The sequence below is a fragment of the Littorina saxatilis genome, linkage group LG12 (assembly GCF_037325665.1).
Source record: "Littorina saxatilis isolate snail1 linkage group LG12, US_GU_Lsax_2.0, whole genome shotgun sequence".
Taxonomy (NCBI): domain Eukaryota; kingdom Metazoa; phylum Mollusca; class Gastropoda; order Littorinimorpha; family Littorinidae; genus Littorina; species Littorina saxatilis.
Window position 1 is genome coordinate 19853662 of NC_090256.1, and position 24439 is coordinate 19878100.

Below are 24439 nucleotides of genomic sequence, written 5' to 3' on the forward strand. Positions count from 1 at the left end.
GGGTACTAACCATGAAAGCTTGATTATAAATACAGAGAAAGACAAAGGCTAACTAAGTAAGTCCTGTTGTGTTGATTTGATCAGTCTGTGATAGGCCTCTCTCTCTCTCTCTCTCTCTCTCTCTCTCTCTCTCTCTCTCTCTCGCGCGCGCGCGCACACAATCGTCTTTCCTTACCACTGTTAGATGGAATCAGAGCTATAATTCACTACAGTATCCAAGGTCACGCAGCAGAGAAATGGAAACCCATCAACAAGACACTCACCCGTTCACTCTCCGAGTCCAGGGCGGACGTAGCTTCATCCAACAGCAGGACAGTGGGCTTCCTGACCAAGGCACGTGCAATTGCAATACGCTGCTTCTGTCCACCGCTCATCTGTGTGCCTTTATCGCCTACGTTAGTTTCGTAAGCCTGTGAGATGGAAGACACAGGGGAGTTAGGGTTGTTGTTAAAATTACGAAAGAACTCTTTCAGTTCGCCACAAGCAAAACTTCATAGTTTACGGAAAGAGAGTGTCGGTTCATTTGTGTAAGTACTGTATTATGATTAGATCTTCGTGTATTCCAAATACAATTAGGTAGGTTACCCATTAGACCGGCACGGTTGGCCTAGTGGTAAGGCGTCCGCCCCGTGATCGGGAGGTCGTGGGTTCGAACCCCGGCCGGGTCATACCTAAGACTTTAAAATTGGCAATCTAGTGGCTGCTCCGCCTGGCGTCTGGCATTATGGGGTTAGTGCTAGGACTGGTTGGTCCGGTGTCAGAATAATGTGACTGGGTGAGACACGAAGCCTGTGCTGCGACTTCTGTCTTGTGTGTGGCGCACGTTATATGTCAAAGCAGCACCGCCCTGATATGGCCCTTCGTGGTCGGCTGGGCGTTAAGCAAACAAACAAACAAACAAACAAGGTTACCCATTATTAGACGGTGTCCGCAAATAGTTCAGGGTTCCCAAGCATTGTGGAAAAGTTGCGCCCCACTTTAGTGAGTCGAACAATAACACGTAGTCGATCAGTTAAAACCAGCAATCGCAGCGAATCATTGACTCCGATGTGAATGTTATTCAGTCTCCGCTCGATATTATGCCTTTTTAGTCCGCCCATGTCACATGGCTCAAAGAAAGGAAACTCTAATGTTCTATCAATACGTTGTGTTTTCTAACCCGCCATTAAGGCAGCCGCACTTAATTTTGGAAAATATGATAAAAGCACTAAAACACTGACCAGCGGCAGGTTGCGGATGAAGTCGTGGATGTTAGCAGCACGTGCAGCGGCGATGATCTCGTCCATGGGCACCTGGCGGCTGTTGTCGCCGTACGCGATGTTGGCGGCGATGCTGTCGTCAAAGAGGGTGGGCTCCTGCGATACGATGCCCAGCTGCTTGCGGAACCAGCGCAGATCCATCTCCTTCAGGTCCTGACCGTCCGCAAGCTGAGCGTGGAGACGAACATGATATGCATATACTCTTCAGTGGTATAAGTTATCTATCTATCTATATCTATATACGGCTTGTGTGTGTGTGTCTGTCTGTCACTTCGCGATGCACGGCCAAAGTTCTCGATGGATCTGCTTCAAATTTGGTGGGCATATTGAGGTAGACCCCGGACACAATCTGGTCGATGAAAATTTTCAACACGTGCTCTAAGCGCGGCGCGGTGAACCGATTTTGGTTTTTCTGTAGATCCATTTCCAGTAACTCTTCCTTATCTTCTCCAGTGTTTTGCGCGTTTATCTCCCTTCCTTCGTGTGGCGTCAATCACGTCAACACGTGCTCTAACCCGGCGAAGCCGGCGAACCGCCACGCTGCATACTCCCAAACACTGTACATAAGGAAGACGTGGAACTTGCGAAGAAAATGCGAAAAAGTGTTTGTGGGTTATCGTCCCTAGTCACATGCTGACGGCGAAAACAAAATGGCGGATCGCGTAGGTACCGATCGCGTGCGAGGTGGTGGTAAATTGTGCTCGGCTTTTTGTTGCAAGAACGCCCGTTACAAACAGAGCTGCTTCGGGAAAACTTTCCACAAGTTCCCTAAAGAAGAAAAAAGGTGGGTTGTGCAGTGATTATTTCATCAGGTTTACCTTCTTCAGAATGAGAATGCAATGGCTCGCGTCAACTCACTCAGATAAGCCAACTGTCTCTGGGCATTTTTGTCTGCTATGATACTACAGTATTTATAGAACTAATATGCAAATGAAATATTACAAACATAGCATGGATCGGTTCATCCTGAGATTTCTGTACTAGCTGTACTATGTACGCGTGTGTCTGCGTGTGTACCTGTGCCTGTGTACACTGTACTTACGACTGTGAGTGTGAGTCAGCAGTCAGTACAAAACAACAGTTTACACTTAATGACAAACTACCCGTGGGCATATTTGCCGAAATCTTTATCAAACCTTGCTTACGGGAAAACTACAGTACAAAGGTACATCACTCATCCGTTTTGCGTTCAGGCAGAGCGTTAGATTTAGACTGAAGATCTGATTTATTTTTTGTCTTTCCTTTTTGCTTAGTTTAACAATAACATTGTTGTTTTTATTGTCAAACTAGGTGCAGAATATGGATGCAATTCACAAGGCGAGAGGACTTTGAAAAGCTGCAGCCAGCTGATGTTCAAGGTCTCAAGCTTTGTACTGATCACTTTGAGGCCAACCAGTAAAACAATCCTGCAGAGAGGATCACTTGTGTGGAATGCTGTCCCGACATTGTTTGCAGTGCCCAATCCACCACCGAAGGTTATTTATTTATTGGTTTTAGGTTTTTGCAAACCAATGAAGCACACTATTTAATGCAGGTTGAGTAATGACAAGTTTGAGGCTGATGTAAGAATTGAAAAAAAACAGCATTGTTCCCATCAAATAATGCCTGTTTGCATTTAGCGCAAAAAAATGATAAGGCCAACAAAAAAAAGTTACTTATTTTGGATCGACGTCTTGATTATGATGATATGATGAACTTATTTTGCCAAAAAACAGCCCCAAATGGCAAAAAAAGTATAGGGTCGGCGTCAACAACAAAAAAGTTGTATGTTTCTGGTCACCTGACCCTACCTATGTTTTCCCGACGACCCTAGACTTTTATTTTGCATTTTCAAAAATAAAAGGGGTATTCGAAAATCAATTGTTTTCCTGTTTTTCAACAAAATAAGTTAAAAAGATGGTTTAAAAAAAAAAGTTTAGAAAAAAAATCTCCACCTTTAGTCATGTTAGGCCACAAAAAAAGTCTGTTTAAGGTAACATAGGCCCCCCAAAAATAGCGTCGGTAGGTCGGCTTTTTATTTTTGTATTTTAGCCATCTGAATATTTTAATTTCATTTTTTAATGCCCCAAAAAAAGTCTAGGGCCGGTGGGAAAAAAATAGGGTCGGTCCGGATACTGTAAACAGATTATTTTTTGTTTTGCCTTACGAGAAACATACACTTTTTTGTGTGGCCTAAGACCAATGCCATGAAATTGGGAGAATTGTTTCATTGTGACTGGGTGTTGGTTGTGAGTTTGTCAGTTAAAGAGCTGTGCATTTGCAGGTTGCTAGTGGGAGGAAGCCACCATCACAAAGGGTAGCTACAAATGAAGCCAGCACCGACCTGTCGCCTGATGCACAAATTGTTCAACCAGGTAAGAGATTTTTAACCATGAAGAACACCCTGACATCAAAAAATGTTTAAACCCATCCATTACATAGTTGATAATTGCTGTATAGGGTGACGGGCGCTGTGGCGGGGTGGTAAGACGTCGGTCTATTAACTCGGAAGGTCGAGGGTTCGAATCCCGGTCGCGGCCGCCTGGTGGGTTAAGTGTGGAGATGTTTCCGATCTCCCAGGTCAACTTATGTGCAGACCTGCTAGTGACTTATCCCCCTTGGTGTGTACACGCAAGCACAAGATCTTGTAATCCATGTCAGAGTTCGGTGGGTTTTAGAAACACAAAAATACCCCGCACGCTTCCTCCGAAAGCGGCGTATGGCTGCCTAAATGGCGGGGTAAAAACGATCATACACGTAAAATTCCACTTGTGCATAAAAAATGAGTGCACGTGGGAGTTTCAGCCCACGAGCGCAGAAGAAGAAGAAGAAGCTGTATAGGGCGGATGCATGGATGGATGAAATTGTACCTGTAGTTCCAACACGTAAAGATGGGAAACATATCCTGTTAGAGGCATGGTGTAACAAGAAACAATTAAGTGGCTCTATTCCCATCTCCCCCCCCCCCCCCCTTTCCCCGTCGCGATATAAGCTTCGTGGTTGAAAACGACGTTAAACACCAAATAAAGAAAGAAAGAAAGAGGCATGGTGTGTGAGGAGTTTATCTGGTACTGTTGTCCTAATCAATCAGTCAATCAATCAATCAATATGAAGCTTATATAGCGCGTATTCCGTGGGTACAGTTCTAATGGCCTCACCCATTCAGTACCAAACAAGGTCAATTCCATCATTGTTCCACATCGTATCCATAGTTGCTAATACACTTCATTTCTGGCCTGCCTTCCTACGCTATTGTTTATTTTCATTTTGTGATTTAATTACACGTGTTTTAATTTCTTCCAGGTTGTAACTTTTTCTTTTTTAGATGACATTCGGGCGATCCTGGAGGACATAGGATGTAAAGCATCAAAGTCGTCATCTTCCCCATTCCCTCGTGAAGCGGAACTTTGGCAGAAGGTCAACAAACTGAGGAGCAAGGTTTTCCGATTAGAAAAGAAAACGATGGAACCCCGTGTAAAACGAGCGAGTAAATTAGCCAAGCCTCCCAAGAAAGACTTTGTAGTAGAACAGTTGTCTCATATATTATCAGGCGAGGCGAGCTATTTTGCCATTTATGCCTGTTACATATTTACCGGTTATCTGCTGCTGTGTCCAATCCTGGCAGAGACGGGAACGCATGTTACCAAGGAGCTGAAGGAGAGTCAATGAGATGAGAGAATGTGATTAACAATTGCCAACTCTCTCCGTACAAAGAGGGTCCAAAATTGTATAAAAAAAAATAGATGGTAGGCAATTCAAAATTAAAAAAAGGACTCTCGGAGCATGGACTTAATGAGTCAAAAATTAAAGAAGGCTCTATGAGCCGAAGTACATGTTTTGTCTATTGTCTTTTTTATTTTGAATTCCCTACCATCTATATTTTGATACAATTTTGGACCCTCCCTGGTGTGTTGTTTCTGATGTACCTTTTAGTCTGTTTACAGTAACATGGGCACACAAAAAGAGGGTCGGTAGGTCGGCTTTTCTTAAAAAAAATTTATAACCATCTTTTTAAATTATTTTGCAAAAAAACAGGAACAAAATTGATTTTTTTTTCTTTTTCTTTTTTTCCAAATGTCAAAAAAAAAAGTCTAGGGTTGGTCTAGAAAAATAGGGTTGGTCGGGATACCGTAAACAGGCCATTTTGCTTTGTTTTGCCTAAGCAAAGACTAACAAACTTTCTTTAGGGTCTGACCAGCTCCTGTGGTCTGACATTGTATATACTATACAATTTTTGGGGTATTAACTAAATACATGTATACAGTTTTCGATTCCTTTTATACTTTTTCACATTTTTTTTTGTAGTCTGCCCTGGGGGCGGGAGGTCTCCTAATTTCGGTTTCTAGGGTCACCTTATGCTTCCCCATGAGCTGAGAGCTTAATTTAAAATGAGCCTCGATTTTTTTATTTGTATTTTGTAATTGTGCCTTTGTCCAGTCACATGATTTCACTTTGTACTTAAAAACTTGGCGCTGTCATCATTTATTGCTATTTATTGTTCAGTTGTTCAGTATTTATTGCTATTGGGCATCAGTTATTCAGTTGCCCTCTTTCGAATGAGCCATGCATGCATTATGGATGTGTTTAGCAATGTAAAAGAAGAAACAATGTGAAGCAAACATATAGCACCAAATTAAATAACCGAATCAGAATGGAAACTTCTTCAGTGTATGTGTGTGTGTGTGTGTGTGTGTGTGTGTGTGTGTGTGTGTGTTTGCTGTTTTAAATACCGAAAATGTGAAAATAAAGCAAGTCACAGCATGAGAAAGATCGACTGTACTAGTCATGACAAAGCAGGAGACAGCCTGGTCAGCATGTAGAAAAGGGGAATAACTCGTATTTAGCCATTCTCATTTCTAAGCATGCCCAATGAGGAAGTTATCCTTCTTCCCATTGTAGTTTCTTTGATACTCCGTCTCGCGATCATCCCGGCGAAGCCGGTGCGAACCGCCACGCTGCATACTCCGTCTCGCGATCCACCCGGCGAAGCGGGTAATCATCTAGTTTCTAATATGCTGAATGTAAGATAAACATGTCGCGTAAGGCAAAATAACAACATTTAGTCAATCTGTCGAACTCACAGAATGTAACTAAACGCACTGCATTTTTTCACCAAGACCGAATACTCGTAGTTTTGTCAGTCCACTGCTCGTGGCAAAGGCAGTGAAATCGACAAGCCGAATAGTGCGGTAATGGTCGCGCTGAGCAGGATAACACGCTTTTCTGTATCACTATTCTTTTTAGCGTACTGAGTTTGTTTTTAATCCAAACATATCATATCTATATGTTTTTGGAATCAGGGACCGACAAGGAATAAGATGAAATTGTTTCTAAATCGATTTCGGACAATTAATTTTAATCATAATTTTCATATTTTTAATTTTTAGAGCTTGTTTGTAATCCAAATATAACATATGTATATGTTTTTGGAATCAGAAAATAACGAAGAATAAGATGAAATTGTTTTTGGATCGTTTAAAAAAACATTAATGACAAGTTTCCTATTCTTTAATGCCAAATTCATTAATTATTTTATAAGCCAAAAAGCTGAAATGCAATACCAAAGTCCGGCCTTTGTCGAAGATTGGTTTGCCAAAATTTCAATCAATTTGATTGAAAAATGAGGGTGTGACAGTGTCACGATCGGGTGACAGAGACCAAGAAAGTGTCACTCAGTGGAGTGCCTGTTCTTGGTCGTGTATGATAGAAAGCGCCTGTGCGTGATATTGGGTTACAGCAGAGTTTGCTGACGGTGCTCAACGAGCACGGATGTTTTGTATCGCACGAGTTTTACAGTGGAGGTTTCTGCTGTCATAGCTAGGGCTGACGGTTTTTCGCTGACAGCGCACACGGGATTTTCACGGATTGAGTTTCTCGTGTCTTTTTCTGCTTGGGAGGCAGAATTGTGTATAGCTGGACTGGTTTTGTGACAAGGTCAGTCACGTGTATTTGGCTAGGTGGTCTGTCAGAGACTCAAGGACGGCACACTTGACACCCAGCGGCAGAAGGGGAAGGATCGTATACACAGTTTCTAGAGTATGATGGTTTTTCACCGAGTATTATATTCGGCACTCTAGGGGAACTTCCACGAGTTATTTCTTCTCTCTGCCACGTATTTTGCTGAGGACAAGTCGTCAACTTTCCTTCGTCGGCGATGGCTTTCGCATAAGGATTCGACAAGGGGTTCTGGACGGTTTTGGTCACTGTTGACGAACAGAGGCTGGTCCAGGGAGGAAGCGGACTTTGCTTCCATTGAGAGTACAATCATAGGCTTTTGAGGTAATAAATCATTATTTAACGCTGTTGATGAGTCTGTGTTGTGGAATGAAATACTCTCTGTTGTTCTTTCCAGGTTAGCGCATAATTTACTCTCTGTGACGCTAAAATACTAATCTGTATATGGTTTTTGCAGATAGGGAGAGAAGGACGGAAAATGGCTGTTTTGTTGTTGTAAAAAGTCCGTTTTGTGCAGGCCCACGTGCTCGATGAGATATTTAAAGATGACATGTTTTAAGGTGGTGGGTGAGGGGTAGCTGACATGTTTAGTGCACCGATGCTTTCTGTTTGCAGCCTTCGTTTCGTTTCGCTTCGTTCGCCTCGCTTCGTTACGTTCCTGTAACATCTGCACGGCTGACTCTGGCGGGAACTGTTGAGGCTACGCTAACCAGGAGACCGGCTAACCAGGAGACCGGCTAACCAGCGGACTGGCTAACCAGCGAACCGGCTAACCAGCGGACCGGCTAACCAGCGAACCGACTAACCAGCATACCGGCTAAGCAGCAGCAGCAGAGATAAAGCTAAGTGCACCATGTCGTACGCACCCCGTTGACCACCGTTGTCTTTTCGTATCTATGATTTCATTGGAGTAGTGACAACGTGGGGTGTGTGACACCTGCACGAACTAGAGCTTTTCGGACAGAACATTCGCATTTAACTATATTTACACGGGTTCAGCGTGTTCCTATAATTTTCTACATAATACTGGCATTTTGTCAGTGAACACTGGTTTTTTACGTGTTGAGAACGTAAAAGGAACATATTTTGAGTGAAGGCTCGAGGGAGGTGGAGAGTTTATACATAAACAGGCGTCTGAAACTTATACTTTTGTTGACTCTATTTAATTGTATGACTGCGAGAGTGGATCGTGGTGTGGTTAGTTAATTAGTAGTAATTAACCGGTTCATAATCACCTTGAGTGATATATTGAAACGTGACAGACAGTGCCGCCTCAACTTTTACAAAAAGCCGGATATAACGTCATCAAAGGTATTAATTGAAAAAAGGAAAAAAAAATGTCCGGGGATATCATTCCCAGGAACTCTCATGTCAAATTTCATAAAGATCGGTCCAGTAGTTTTAAAATATTTAGCGGGTCACCTAGAAGCAGTCCTTATTGGTCAAAAAGCCATATGGTGCACTGAAAAAGTAATAATACCTTATATTGACAAGGAGTGAGCTTCATAAACTATTTGCAATATTCAGATACACTTAGCAATAAAGCAATGGTTTAGAACTGAATCGTCCGTCACCATCGATTTCACAGAGGGTGCTTCTGTTTCACTTGTCAACAGTATACTTACTAACTCCTGATAGATTCCTAGAAAAACAATTACACGATTACGCCATCAAGAAATTAATGTCGACTTCAGCTTGCTACATTTTAACGGCTCGACCCTCAATCACTAACCGGCACGGTTGGCCTAGTGGTAAGTAGTCAGCCCCGTGATCGGGAGGTCGTGGGTTCGAACCCCGGCCGGGTCATAATTAAGACTTTAAAATTGGCAATCTAGTGGCTGCTCCGCCTGGCGTCTGGCATTATTGGGTTAGTGCTAGGACTGGTTGGTCCGGTGTCAGAATAATGGTAAATGTGACTGGGTGAGACATAAAGCCTGTGCTGCGACTTCTGTCTTGTGTGTGGCGCACGTTATATGTCAAAGCAGCACCGCCCTGATATGGCCCTTCGTGGTCGGCTGGGCGTTAAACAAGCAAACAAACAAAAACCGTCAATCACCTTGCCTACAGTCATGGGGAAAACGTGCCCAAATAAATGTAACAACTTTTTTCTTTGTTTCTTTTTCCAATGACAAACCAAAATGCAAATAGGTTCAAACATGCATGGAGACTGCCATGTGAACTGTGAAAGAAAACAAACTTGCACCTGGTCCCGGATAGCCATATCGGTTGATGCGTTGTTAAAAAACCCAATGACGATAGGTATGGCTATGTGAGTGCTTAATACAGTGAAGTCCGGTTGTAGTGATAGACCCATATAGTGATAGTCCGGCTGTAGTAATAGAATTTCTGGGTCCCGGTCCCAGTTGTTCATGTTCTTTGTTAACTTAGTCCGGTTGTAGTGATATTTTTCAGTCCGGATATAGTGATAGTCCGCTTGTAGTGATACTATTTTCAAGTCCCGGGGAAGCTAAAGTCCGGCTGTAGTGATAATGTTCGAGAGTAATCTCCCTTTACCAAAATGGCGAGCAAAAGCCAGCCACGCACTGTGCTTACCCTGAAGCGGAAAATTGATCTGACAATTTTTCATTTAACCCTTATTTCTAAGTGGCCCTTCTCTCTTTCTCTCTCTCTCTCTCTCTCTCTCTCTCTCTCTCTCTCTCTCTCTCTAAAACACACACACACACACACACACACACACACACACACACAGACACACACACACACACACACACACACACACACACACACCGGCTGTTGAACTGCCAGGACGGGGGTAGGTTAACACAGGACATTTGCAAGCCTGACAAAGACGACAGAAGAAACGTCACAAAACGAAATCAATAGTGGTTCCAAAATCACCTTGTTACTGCCTTGAGGCTAGTTTACCAAATGTGCCGCCGCATGTAGCAATAAAAGCTTTGAAGATATCACTACAACTACAAGCGATTGGCCGGATGTAGTAATAAAACCTACAAAAATAGAACTATAACCGGACGTCCGGATGTAGTGATAAAACCTACAAAAATATCACTATAACCGGACGTCCGGATGTAGTGATAAAACCTACAAAAATATCACTATAACCGGACGTCCTGGTGTAATGATAGTCCGGATGTAGTGATAAAAAAATTTGGTCCCGAGGGCTATCACTACATCCAGACTTCACTGTATAAGCTTTAAAACTCATTGTGCTCATTTCTAGGCTTGTTGCGGTATTGTCATTTTTTGGCATATGATTAAAGATTTTTTAAACCAAAAAACAATGACCAACCACTTGCACTGTATTAAAGTTAACACAATGATATGACATGCGCATTGCAAGAACATCTGCCGTCATGTTTCAACTGCCCCATGCAGCTTGGGAAAAAAGCCTGCATATTGAAACCAATTGAGGTCTAACGAATGACGTATCACAACGTGCGCGGTCGTCCTTGGCGGTCAAGAAAGCCGCGGGCGCCGCCGCGATCATTGCGCAGACGACACTTCTAGACCGCCAATATTTTTGTGCGCATCACGTGCTCCACATAAATCGGCCGGAAACGAAGCAATTGGGAAACCTGGATAGACGAATTCCGGAAATGACTCTGAGCGAGTTTTCGCGAGGAACAGGGTTGAGGTACGGTAGGGTCACTGCGCATGTCTGGTTTTTTTCTTCGCGGAAACGCTGTTGGGTTGTGTCCAGTCGCGTCCCTTGCAACAAGATGGCGACAAGCGCGTTACGGATTTACTGTTGTGGAGAGTTGATGGACGACGATGATGAACAAGCAGTACTGTTTTATTGTTGATGTGAATGTAATGCCAAAACATCGAACTATCGATTCGAACGTCAATGAAGAAGTGAGCGTGAAAAATCGAGCGCAAAACAGCCGGGTAAAAGTTCAGGGCGCTAAAGTACATTTGAGCCGAAATCGCACCCAAACTCCTGTTGACCTCATTTCTTCCCAAAATAAACATCACAGCTAAAATAAAATGCATTAAAACCAAGACAGTATCCAACCCAGTATCCTTAATTTTTGAAAGGCTAAGTGATTTACAACAAATGTCTTCTCACAATCCGTAACTTTGTCAAAAAATATTTGCAGAAGTTTCTCACCTCGCCTTGGCAGCCATCTTGGAACTGGAGAGACCCTACGCAGGAAGCAAGGTTGAAAGTTGGTTAACCGGTGACGTCACTCCAGTCGTACCGGACCGAGTTTTTGCGACCTCCGGTTCGACTCGAGTCACCTTAGTTGACGCCAAAACTCGCTCTCTGTCGGATTTGTATGGGGAAATGTTTCCCACGTGACATTATTTCCCACGAAACATTGTAGGCATGTCACTAAGCGAGAGGGTCTGTGTTCAAACACGTGCACATGAAGCACATGTCAATATGTGACCCTCCACCACGAAATGAGTCGCATGTCACCTTTGCATGATTTTCATATTTTTACATTTTCCAAAAGAGTGTTTTATGCTCTATCCAGTGGTGAAAACCGTTTTAGAAAAGAGCGAACACTTTTCGAGTTATAAGCCTGTGACTAAGGTGACCCTCACACTGTTACCACAGTTCCCCCGGACTTATGTCAAGCCTAGCGCAGAACCGCGCGAGGTGACATGCGACTCATGCCGTGGTGGAGGGTCACATATTTGCCCGAGCAAAAGCAAGGGTACTCACTCTTTCACAACCCATACAAACCAGAGTTATTTCCGAAAATCGTCTATTGACCGGTGTCAACTGTGCCTCGTATGAATCACGTGTGTGTCTAGCTTGTGTGACCAGTCCATCACTCACCACAGCGCCAGAGTCCGTGTCGTAGAAGCGCTGCAGCAGCTGCAGCACAGTAGACTTGCCGCAGCCGCTACTCCCCACCAGCGCCAGAGTCTCGCCGGGCTCTACCCCCAGCGACAGGCCGTTGAGCACCCTCACCGTCTCCCGGGTGGGGTAGTGGAACTCCACATTGCTCAGCTCCACCCGTCCCGTATACTTCTCCTGCAAGCAAGGTGGGCTGCGTGTGAAGTCGTGGGTGAGAGGGAGAAGGAGGGGGGGGGGGTGAAAGATGAGAGGCAGCAAGAGAGAGCAAGAGAGCTCAGAGAGAGCAAGAGAGAGAGAGAGTGCGAGAGAGAGTGCGAGAGAGAGAGCAAGAGAGAACGAGAGAGAGTGCGAGAGAGAGTGCGAGAGAGAGAGCAAGAGAGAACGAGAGAGAGAGAGAGCAAAAGAGAACGAGAGAGAGAGAGAGAGGGAACTCAGAACTCAGAAAGTTTAATCGCCAAAACTTGATAGTTCATTGCGATGGGGAGGTTCGGGGAGAGGGAAACAATTTCGAGAACAAGAAACGTGTTTCAATGTACACATCATGGGGATGACTCACGGTTTCCATCCCTTATCCGACATGGTCATTCCGCGTCAGTTGTGTACCGTTTGTAAAGTAATTTACACATTTCTCCGAATGGGTCGATCAGCATGATAAGCAAAAGTCCCGAATCATTTCCAGACACAACGAATATGCGAACCGAATAATCAAAACTGTCAACTGAGGTAGAACCTTGTAACGTCCCTGAGCACAGACACTTCTTGTAGCACTGATCGGAGCTGATTTTCAAACTTCCCTCTGTCGACTGGTGACCCGTGCCGAAGCTTGTAACAGTACTCCTTTTCTTCTTGTGGGATGTGGCGAGCTGCTTGTTTTATCATCCAGCACGTCCCTGGAAGATCGTCGCTGCTGCAATCTTTGACAAGCACAAAATCGTCTGTTTCACACAGCAATGACTGTCTGTCATCTGTGTTATCAAGGACCACCCGACGGAAATGGTTGTTTCTGTTAATCTGTGTTATCAAGGACCACCCTACGGAAATGGTTGTTTCTGTTAACATTGTCAGTGCACGAACTGCTGCTCTGTCCTTCAGTTCCGACACATACTCCTTGATTGGTGACAGGCTATAACCCATGTCCATTGCCTTTGTCTCTGACACATCCAGTGCTTGTGTGTATCCTTGCTGAGACTGTGATGTCAGAAGGCAGGAATTCAAAACAAAAACATCCCGTGGCTCAGCGGTCCGTGGCGACAACAGCACACCGCCAGCTTCACCCTGCCCATTGTTATCACGCTCACTGCTTCTGTCCGAAATGCGTGCGGCACGTGCGAAAATGTCACTGTCACTGTGTTGTGTGTCATCGTCACATTCCAATGCCTGTTGTTGTTGGTTTGTTAGTGGTCTTGAAGCAAGGGGAGGATTTGGCAATGAACTTAATTTCTGACTTGCTATGACATTTCGATTAGGTCTTCTTGATCTCCAGTCTTTTTCGTCTGTCTCTGTCGTTCTTCGGCTCGTAACCTGTCGCGTTGAAGCTGGCTAGGCGGTTTATGACGGAAGTGCTGAGTAATGGCTGGTCGGGTCGAGTCAGAGCACAGGCGGAAGGTATCGTCCACTGGACAACTACTATCACAGAAAGACTACAAGGTACGTCACTCACCTTCGAGTCTTCTGTGTTCTTGGAGTCGCTTTTCAGCTTCCGTCCGTTGCAGGTTGTTTTTAACCATCATTTGGACGAATCTTCGTTTGCGAGCCGCTAACATCCACTTTGCGTCAAATCATGCATCCGCACCGAATATGCATACCAGCGCTCATTGGTTAGGGGAAAGGCCCCAATTAACGGACACTTAAGGTTAAACCCATTTTTCTCACAAAGTATATAACATAGCGCAATTTCGAAAACGGATTATTGTAGATCTTACCTACCTTTATCTTCATGTTGAAAAAGAATTGAAAAATCTGTTATACTTTAAAAGTTATTAAGGTTTGAATTTTTCGGCAAATTGTCCGGTTTTGGGAAACCTACTGCCTAAATCCGGACAGGGGGTCACCAAAATCCGGACACGAAATTCGCTGCTTAATAGAGTAACAAAAGTACAAAAGTTGCAGAAATCATGTAATTGCAACCGTTTTCTTTTTCGTGAACGTTCATGTATTTTTACATTTAATTATTATGTTGGTTTTTGCAACTTTTGTCAGTCAAAAAGCAAGTTTTTATGAAGATATGTATCTTTTTCTCGAGAGAGGGTTATGCGTTATTTTTAGTCAAGCGAATTAACCGCACGTTCAACTACACACACACACACACACACACACACACACACACACACACACACACACACACACACACACACACACACACACACACATATTTATTACATATTACACATATTACATAGTCCGTTATTTGGGCGCACGTGGTGGACGGTATTTGGAAAACCCCACTAGTTGGAGTTACAATGCAGCTGTTGAAAAATGCGTTCATTGAGTATGTCGTATTGCATGGTATTTACTAATAGAGTGTATGTACTATCTACTTCAACCAATCAATTCATCTTAGAAAGTCGTAACTTCTTGCTGCACTTAGTTTACAAATGTCTAAAATTACAGTGAGAGTGCGAAAAACAGAAAACCACTTACCGTGCAGAATGCGTGCGTTCAGTCGCCATGTTATTTTGGTGCGAAGTGTAAGGGGATATCAATGAATCGTTTCGCGCAAAAAATTTTTTGTTGTGACCTCCTATTTCTGAGATATCGCGTGTCCGTTATTAGGCGCCCGTCCGGTAATTAGGGCCTTTCCCCTAATAACAGGATATTCGATGATTATTTTCCCGTGGGTAGCTTCCCTTTGCTGCACAATATTTACATATGTTTTAGACCAATGAGCGCTGGTATGCATATTCGGTGCGGATGCATGATTTGACGCAAAGTGGATATTAGCGGCTCGCAAACGAAGATTCGTCCAAATGATGGTTAAAAACAACCTGCAGCGGACGGAAGCTGAAAATTAAAGGTACATACAGTTCAAACAATCATTCAACTGTATTTATTTGACCTTACACAGACTGTAGGAAGAGGCAAACCGTCTTGAACAATATTTTTCCCCAGGAAGCGACTCCAAGAACACAGAAGACTCGAAGGTGAGTGACGTACCTTGTAGTCTTTCTGTGATAGTAGTAGTCCAGTGGACGATACCTTCCGCCTGTGGTCAGAGGCTGACACGAGTCGCAGGACGACAGTAGTTTTCGTTCCTTCCGCGCAAACCTTCCAGGAACAGGGTGTGTTTTCCTTGAGCAGGGCATCCAGGGTACCTTCCAGAGCTGTTGGGAGTCCATCAGCTGGCATTTTAAGAAAATATTGAGCGTTTTTCAGGTAAGAATCGAGAGCTCTAAATTTTCCGCCCTGCTGCTCGAAGGTCTCGCGAGAGTGAGGAGAGAGGGAGGGAGAGAGAGAGAGAGAGAAAGAGAGAGAGAGAGAGAGAGAGAGGTACAAGAAGGAGCAGTTAGATGGGTTATGAGGAACAGTGCAAGTGTTATAGATGGAGTGTGAAATGTGGAAATGGTGTGCTATGATATACTTTATCACTCTTTTTTTTAAGCCAAAGTTTAACAAATAAAGAGACGGATGATAAAAAAATGACGTTGCCTGGACATTCTGATACTTCAATTTACACGTTTTGCATCTAATTACGGGGTTTTTCTTCGCCTTCATTTCAGCTATAATATATCTATATAAGGAGCGAACGGGAAGAAACCAGAGCTATAATATATGACCGGAAACCTACCAGCTTTTTTCCAGCCTTGTTGATGTCAATCAAAGGTATTTTGTCGATGATGGCGAACAGTCTACCCGCAGCCACCCGAGCCTTAGTGTAATCCAATCCGAATGACGCGTTTCGCCCTACGGATGATCCACCCATGATGATGGCAGTAAATACCCTGAAAATCAAATTACGGATTATGAAAAAGCAAAAGCAGAATGATGACAAGACAAAAAAGGGTTAACAAAAATAATTATTTCTTAACCAGAGAAGCAGGTTTTTCTGCACAATTGTGATCATCCTACTGCATGGAAAAACGCACATGCAGGGGGGTGTACAGACGGTTCTTGGGTAGAAACAGGAGGTAGGTTCCGAACACTTCGTAGGGGGAGACCGGAGGGGGATTGGTTGGAGGTAAGGAGAAGAGTTGGAGAGGGAGGGGGTATTTAAGGGTTGGATTCATGGTTCTCATTCCTGGATAAGGACTCAAGAACGACGGTTGGGATCGGACGCCGTTTCCCTAAGTTTTACACCACTGGTCATTCATTTCTTTTCGTTCTGATTCATCTTCTTCTGGATCAGAACAAGAACAAGAACAAGAATATATTTCGCCATATAGCATAACAGCCATTGGAATTTGGCCTTGTGTGAAAACACTCGTACACCCATACACTCCTTGCATATATACGGATATAAACGACAACGACAACAACAAAAACAGCATGTGTGTTTATGAATAAAATACTGTTTAAACCACACACAACAACAACAACAACAACAACAACAACAACAACAACAACAACAACAACAACGTCATCACCTAAAATGAATTCATCGTCGTATCGTATTTTCTTCTCGTAGAGCCTGCACGAACAAGCGAGCTTGTTTTGGAGCTAATTCAGATATTCACTGACCACTTGCTCGAGGGCTCGAATTGCAAATGTATGTGAACTTCACCTGAAGATTTGGTAGAATTCCATCTCTCCATCACCAACCAGAACGGTGCCGTAGGCGAAGGCTGCGGCGAAGGCAAAATACTGGATGCTCACCGATAAACCGTAGGTGACGCCAAAAACCTGTGCTGTTCTTTTCCCTGCACTGTATTGACAGACGAAACGTGATAGAAAGAGTGGCTAAAATTCCAGTTTATCATAGAGAAAATTGCACACACAAAATGTGTATACATTTCTCATAGACAGAGATGAAGATGGGAAGTTAATTAGAAAAAAATATTTGTAGAGACTCTCTATGCCATATTATTATTCCGCTTTGAAAATAGATTAATTTATACGGAACCTCAATTTGTGCAGCTGTGATGCTGATCTATCAAATAAAACAATAAAGAATAGAAGGGCAGTCGGGGTGCTGTATGTACGTGTACGTGTCTGTGTGTGTGTGGGTGGGTGGGTGGGTGTGTGTGAATGTGTGTGCGTGCGTGCGTACGTGTTTTGTGTGTGTGTGTGTGTGTGTGTGTGTGTGTGTCTGTCTGTCTGTCTGTCTGTCTGTCTGTCTGTCCAGACGCCTGTCTGTCTTTCTATCCGTTACTGTGTGCGTGTGTGTGTGTGTGCGTGAGTGTGTGTGTGTGTGTGTGTCTGTCTGTCTGTCTATTTGTCTGTCTGTCTGTCCAGACGTCTGTGTGTGTGTGTGTGTCTGTCTGTCTGTCTGTCTGTCCAGACGTCTGTGTGTGTGTGTGTGTGTGTGTCTGTCTGTCTGTCTGTCCAGACGCCTGTCTGTCTTTCTATCCGTTACTGTGTGTGTGTGTGTGTGCCCCTGTGTGTGCCCCTGTGTGTGGTGTGTGTGTGTCTGTGTGTGGTGTGTGTGTGTGTGTGTGTCTGTCTGTGTGTCTGTCTGTGTCTGTTTGTGTGTGTGTGTCTGTGTGTGTTTGTGTGGTGTGTATGTGTGTGTGGTGTGTGTGTGTGTGTGTGTCTGTCTGTCCAGACGTCTGTCTCTCTTTCTATCCGTTACGGTCTGTCTCTATGTGAGTGTGTGTGTGTGTGTGTCTGTGTGTGTCTGAGTGTGTATGTCTGTGTCTGTGTCTGTATGTGTATGTGTGTGTGTCTGTGTGTGTGTGTGGTGTGTGTGTGTGTGTCTGTCCAGACGTCTGTCTCTCTTTCTATCCGTTACGGTCTATCTCTATGTGAGTGTGTGTGAGTGTGTGTCTGAGTGTGTATGTCTGTGTGTGTGTCTGTGTGTGTGTGTGTGTGTGTGTGTGTGAGTGTGTGTGTGTGTGCGTGTGTGTGTGTGTGCCTGTCCAGACATATGTCTCTCTTTCTATCCGTTACTCTGTGTGTGTGTGTGTGTGTGTGTGTGTGTGTGTGTGTGTGTGTGTGTGTGTGTGTGACTCTCTCTCTCTCTCTCTCTCTCTCTCTCTCTCTCTCTCTCTCTCTCTCTCTCTCTCTCTCTCTCTCTCTCTCTCTCTCTCTCTGTTCGTCTATCACACCCTACCATGTACCTGGATGTGCTTGTGATCAAGTTTTCAAGTTTGCGGATGAAGACATCTTCTCTGTTCAGGGACACCACAGTACGGATATTATCCACAGCTTCGGAACAAATCTGAAGAAAATAATGTCAAAATGTTAGGCAAATTCTTTAGGGTTTTCTTCGTAGTATTGTTCGCGTTTCAAAAATGAAACAAAGCTTACTCCAAGCAGAAAGATTTTTTGTGTAACAAAACGTAATATAAATGTTTTAAAAATAAACGACAATGTCACTGCTCAATGTCAACACATTCAAAGGACATCTCAGCTCTCATGGGGTGGGAGGCATTGCTGTGTGTGGGTTAAGTGGGGGGGTGGAGCGGGGGGTTGGTGACATTTGGGTTGGGATTGGGTAAGGTAACGGAATGTAGGGCATACATATAGCAGTGTGGGGTTTTCATTCATTTCCCTACCCAGAATTCCAAACGGTTTTGGACATTTTGAAGATTTTGTTCTTCAATCATATTTAGTTTCAATCAATCATAAAACAAATCATATTGATTTTTTACAAAGACTTAGCACCGAAATAATGATTCTTCCCACCTTGCCAGCTTCCTGCAGCTGTGATTTCTCGGACTTGGCCGAGCCTGCGATCACCCTTCCCTGGATCTTGCCGGCCAATATCATGATCGGTAGAAAGGCCAGGATGACAAAGGTCAGTTTCCAGCCGGACACAAAAGCGACGACCAGCGCTGCCACGATAGTCGAAAAGGCTTCCAGGGCAGTGCCTACTTTGCTGCCCGTCGCCTGGTGAAAACAGATACAACAGTGTTACAAAGAGGATGTGTTTGACGGAAGGGGCATTTCTTTCTTTCTTTATTTGGTGTTTTACGTCGTTTTCAACCATTCAAGGTTATATCGCGACTGGGAAAGGGGGGAGATGGGATAGAGCCACTTGTTAATTGTTTCTTGTTCACAAAAGCACTAATCAAAAAATTGCTCCAGGGGCTTGCAACGTAGTACAATATATGACCTTACTGGGAGAATGCAAGTTTCCAGTACAAAGGACTTAACATTTCTTACATACTGCTTGACTAAAATCTTTACAAACATTGACTATATTCTATACAAGAAACACTTAACAAGGGTAAAAGGAGAAACAGAACCGTTAGTCGCCTCTTACGACATACTGGGTAGCATCGGGTAAATTCTTTCTCGTCCCAACCAATATGGGACTCCCCCTAACCCGCGGGGGGTGACGGAAGGGGCAGAAACAAGGGAGAAATGTCACCGGTCACTTCGGCGAGTGGGGTAGGAGATGATCTCTTCACGGATCCAGCAACATGATTCAACATGAAACATTCAATACCAGTAGTGGATAATAACACGTATTTGTAAAATCACCGCCAGGCTGTGCTTGTGTCGGTACCGTATCTAATTAAAGGCACAATCTTTCCCGTTGTAAACGATTCGGCTCACCATCTCAGACCGGGCGAGACAAGAGCATGGGACAAGAGCATGGGACAAGAGCATGGGACAAGAGCATGGGACAAGAGCATGGGACAAGAGCATGAGACAAGAGCATGGGACAAGAGCATGAGACAAGAGCATGGGACAAGAGCATGAGACAAGAGCATGAGACAAGAGCATGGGTCAAGAGCATGGGACAAGAGCATGAGACAAGAGCATGGGTCAAGAGCATGGGACAAGAGCATGGGACAAGAGCATGGGACAAGAGCATGGGACAAGAGCATGAGACAAGAGCATGGGACAAGAGCATGGGACAAGAGCATGGGACAAGAGCATGGGACAAGAGCATGAGACAAGAGCATGGGACAAGAGCATGAGACAAGAGCATGGGACAAGAGCATGGGACAAGAGCATGGGACAAGAGCATGGGACAAGAGCATGAGACAAGAGCATGGGACAAGAGCATGGGACAAGAGCATGGGACAAGAGCATGAGACAAGAGCATGGGACAAGAGCATGAGACAAGAGCATGGGACAAGAGCATGGGACAAGAGCATGAGACAAGAGCATGGGACAAGAGCATGGGACAAGAGCATGGGACAAGAGCATGGGACAAGAGCATCCATCCACTCGGACACATACGAAAAATCGACAGCCTATCTGTACAGCCTATCTGTACAGCCTCTCTGTACAACCTATCTGTACAGCCTATCTGTACAGCCTATCTGTACAACCTATCTGTACAACCTATCTGTACAGCCTATCTGTACAGCCTATTTGTACAGCCTATCTGTACAGCCTCAACCAATTGTACATGACATGATTTGACAGATTACCACTAATGTCCGTTAAAAATTAAATCTTTCTTTACAAAAATCCCACTCTGCATAGGAAGCAGCCAGGCTGTTGGTGTTGTTGTTGTTGTTGGTGTTGTTGGTGTTGTTGTTGTTGTTGTTGTTGTTGTTGTTGTGTTTTTTGGTCCAAGTAGATTTATGCTCTTATTATATTCAGAGATTTGCGGCGGTATAAACATGATCACATAAACGAGAAAAGATGTAGCTTAATAAGATATGACATCGATTGACCCTGACAATTGAATCCATCTCCTTTAACACAGTTACACCTGGTCCTTACCCCTAGAACCATAGAATGCTTAAACAGATACGACACCGATTGATCCTGAAAATTGAATCTATCTTTTTGAAACAGTCAGACCTAGTCCTTACCCCTTGAACCATGGAATGCTTAAACAGATACAACACCGATTGACCCTGAAAATTGAATATATCTCTTTTAAAACAGTTACACCTGGTCCTTACCCCTTGAACCCTAGCATGCTTAAAAAGATATGACACCGATGGAACCTCAAAATTGAATATATCTCTTCAAAACAGTCAGACCTATCCATAGAATGCTTTAAACTAATGACACCGATTGACCCAGAAAATTAAATCTATCTCTTTAAAACAGTCAGACCTGGTCCTGACCCCTTAAACCATAGAATGCTTAAACAGATACAACACCGATTGACCCTGACAATTGAATATATCGCTTTAAAACAGTTACACCTGGTCCTGACCCCTTGAACCCTAGCATGCTTAAACAGATATGACACCAATTGACCCTAAAAATTGAATATATCTCTTCAAAACAGTCAAACCTAGTCCTTACCCCTGGAACCCTAGCATGCTTAAACAGATATGACACCGATTGACCCTAAACATTGAAAATATCTCTTTAAAACCGTTACACCTGGTCCTTACCCCTTGAACCATAGCAGCGTCCTTGGCCAGTTTGGTGGACAGCGCGCCCACCTGGTTGTCTCGGTGATCAAAGTAACTCATGTCCTGCAACACACACAATGGTCAACATGAATTCCTTATAATAGACAGAAAAACGAAAATAGTTTAACTCAAAGTCGTCACGCACAATCACACACATTGATCAACATTCATTCCTTCTAGACATGAGTCAAAAAGAGTTGAACGCAGTCATCACACACACAATCACCAACATTCATTCATTCTAGACATGAGTCAAAAAGAGTTGAACGCAGTCATCACACACACAATCACCAACATTCATTCACATTCTAGACATGAATCAAAAAGAGTTGAACGCAGTCATCACACACACAATCACCAACATTCATTCATTCTAGACATGAGTCAAAAAGAGTTGAACGCAGTCATCACACACACAATCACCAACATTCATTCCTTCTAGACATGAATCAAAAAGAGTTGAACGCAGTCATGACACACACAATCACCAACATTCATTCATTCTAGACATGAGTCAAAAAGAGTTGAACGCAGTCATCACACACACAATCACCAACATTCATTCATTCTAGACATGAGTCAAAAAGAGTTGAACGCAGTCATCACACACACAATCACCAACATTCATTCATTCTAGACATGAATCAAAAAGAGTTGAACGCAGTCATCACACACACAATCACCAACATTCATTCATTCTAGACATGAGTCAAACAGAGTTGAACGCAGTTATCACACACACAATCACCAACATTCATTCATTCTAGACATGAGTCAAAAAGAGTTGAACGCAGTCATCACACACACAATCACCAACATTCATTCATTCTAGACATGAGTCAAACAGAGTTTAACACAGAGTCATAATGTAAATAGTATTCATCAAGCCCTCTTGTTTCTAAAACGTACAAGGTAGATTGGTAAGTCCCGCATGTTTAAAGGTATGTAGAATTGTGCGCGTGCTTGTCCACAGCGCCCGTATGCGTGCGTGCGTATGTGTGCTCGTGTCCATGTGTGTGCGTATGTGAGTGAGGATTGGCACCTCGTACGTGCGTATGCATGCATGCGTTGAATCAATGTGCATGTACCGTAAACTACCTTGTAAGCGCCCAGTATCGAGCAAACACCCACCCCTACTTTGGGTCATAAACTGTGTATACGGTATGGTACCTTGTAAACGCCCAACCCCCACATGAGTTCCAAAGGTGTCAAAAAAAGTTTTTATGTGATTCTAATCCTCTTCACAAAATACAGAGATATCATTCGAGTAAATAGTGACAATATGCTGCAATGCAGGCATACCGTTGAGTTCATACGTGAGTTCTGCCGTCTCTGGATAGCCATGCCAAAAGTGGACACAGATTTGAGAAACTCATCTAATAAGGTTTAAGAGGTCAACCTTGGGTGAATTAGAAATTAAAGAGATCGAGTGAACGGAATGCTTTTGAATACTGAATACTCTGTGCTTGACAAGTATCTTACCCCCCACCCCTCCCGATTTTGCTAGATGATTTTGGTCAGGACAAATGAACTGACTACAAATGTGGTAATATATGTCAGTGTGTGCAAGTTTGTGAGTTTTGTTCAGACACACGTGCTGCTGCTCTAACGCTCGATATTCCAAGCAGATCTTGATTCCTCTGCACAGGGTACAGTGCCTAGTAACCGCCCACCCCCTACTTTTGAGCGAAATAGGTGCATAATGAGGGGGGGGGGGGGGGGGCGAGAGAGGGCCGCTTACAAGGTAGTTAACGGTACGGGGTGTTCTAGCATCTCCGAGCATGGCATCGAGTAGGCTGCAGTTCCGATGACTAGGACTGGGGATGAGGGTATTATAGAGATATGTCTGGACATTCAGTGGACACTGCCTTTCAAGACCTTCACAAATCTTATAAATTAGGCCTGAAAGGAGATATAGATTAGGCCTGAAAGGAGATATAGATTAGGCCTGAAAGGAGATATAAATTAGGCCTGAAAGAAGATATAAATTAGGCCTGAAAGGAGAGAGAGAGGGGGGGGAGGGTCTGAAAATGGGCCGTGTTGTATCATAGAGAAGAGTTCTACCTGTTTCAGCATGGAGCTGAAGACCAAACTTCGCAGTCGGGCGGTCAGTGCTGCGCCAGCTTTTCCAAAGCAGTAACTCTGCACACCAAACGATATGAATAATAAGTAGAAAAACATTTATGGTGTACTTCTGTATTGTGTGTGTGAGTGTGCTGGGGGAGGCTGAGGAAGGGAGTGTGTGTGTGTGTGTGTGTGTGTGTGTGTGTGTGTGTGTGTGTGTGTTTGTGTGTGCGTGTGTGTGTGTTCCTCTGTTTGTCTGTCTGTCTGTCTGTCTGTCTGTCTGTCTGTCTAGCAATATTCTCCCGAATTCTCTCTCTCTTTCTCTCTCTCTCTCTCTCTCTCTCTCTCTCTCTCTCTCTCTCTCTCTCTCTCTCTCTCTCTCTCTCTCTCTCTCTCTCTCTTACTCACACACACACACACACACACACACACACACACACACACGCACGCACGCACGCACGCATACACGCACACCAACATACACACACACACACCAACACACACTCTCTCTCTCGCACACACACACACACACACTCTCTCATACACACACACACACACACACACACACACACACACACACACACACACACACACACACAACTCACAGAGGTTGCACGCAAAATAGAGAGCGAGACCCCAATAGCGGCCATGATTCCTGCGAGTATGGCTGCCTGGTCTCTCTGTTCTTGTTCATCCTCTATAGCAAACACCTGCACAAAAGACAAGGGTAAAAATAGGATTCCATCCAATAGTGTCAGTTGTAGGCTATCAGCCACAACATTAACGGATGTATGAATTTAGATCAATTGAAATTTGGTTGAAATTTAGATTTATTTGTTTTTTAAATTTCATCCAATCCGATATTGTATGACCTAATTATTGAAACAGGAACATTAAGGTCTTCATCTTGTGATCCAACCCGAGGAATTCACTGAAAAGAAAGGATAAAGGTGGATGAC

General features: G+C 43.9%; 1 protein-coding gene across 1 annotated transcript in view; it reads right to left on the reverse strand.

The window, feature by feature from the left end:
• LOC138981448 (ATP-dependent translocase ABCB1-like) overlaps window positions 1-24439 on the reverse strand; it is a 60257-nt gene that overhangs the window by 5632 nt on the left and 30186 nt on the right. Inside the window, exons 16-25 of the mRNA XM_070354364.1 lie at window positions 24086-24190; window positions 23481-23558; window positions 21396-21479; window positions 18766-18969; window positions 18198-18298; window positions 16703-16843; window positions 15770-15923; window positions 11965-12162; window positions 1221-1427; window positions 264-410 (exon numbers count right to left, since the gene is read on the reverse strand). Of these exons, the coding sequence (XP_070210465.1) occupies window positions 264-410; window positions 1221-1427; window positions 11965-12162; window positions 15770-15923; window positions 16703-16843; window positions 18198-18298; window positions 18766-18969; window positions 21396-21479; window positions 23481-23558; window positions 24086-24190 (1419 nt within the window). The remainder of the gene's footprint in view (window positions 1-263; window positions 411-1220; window positions 1428-11964; window positions 12163-15769; window positions 15924-16702; window positions 16844-18197; window positions 18299-18765; window positions 18970-21395; window positions 21480-23480; window positions 23559-24085; window positions 24191-24439) is intronic.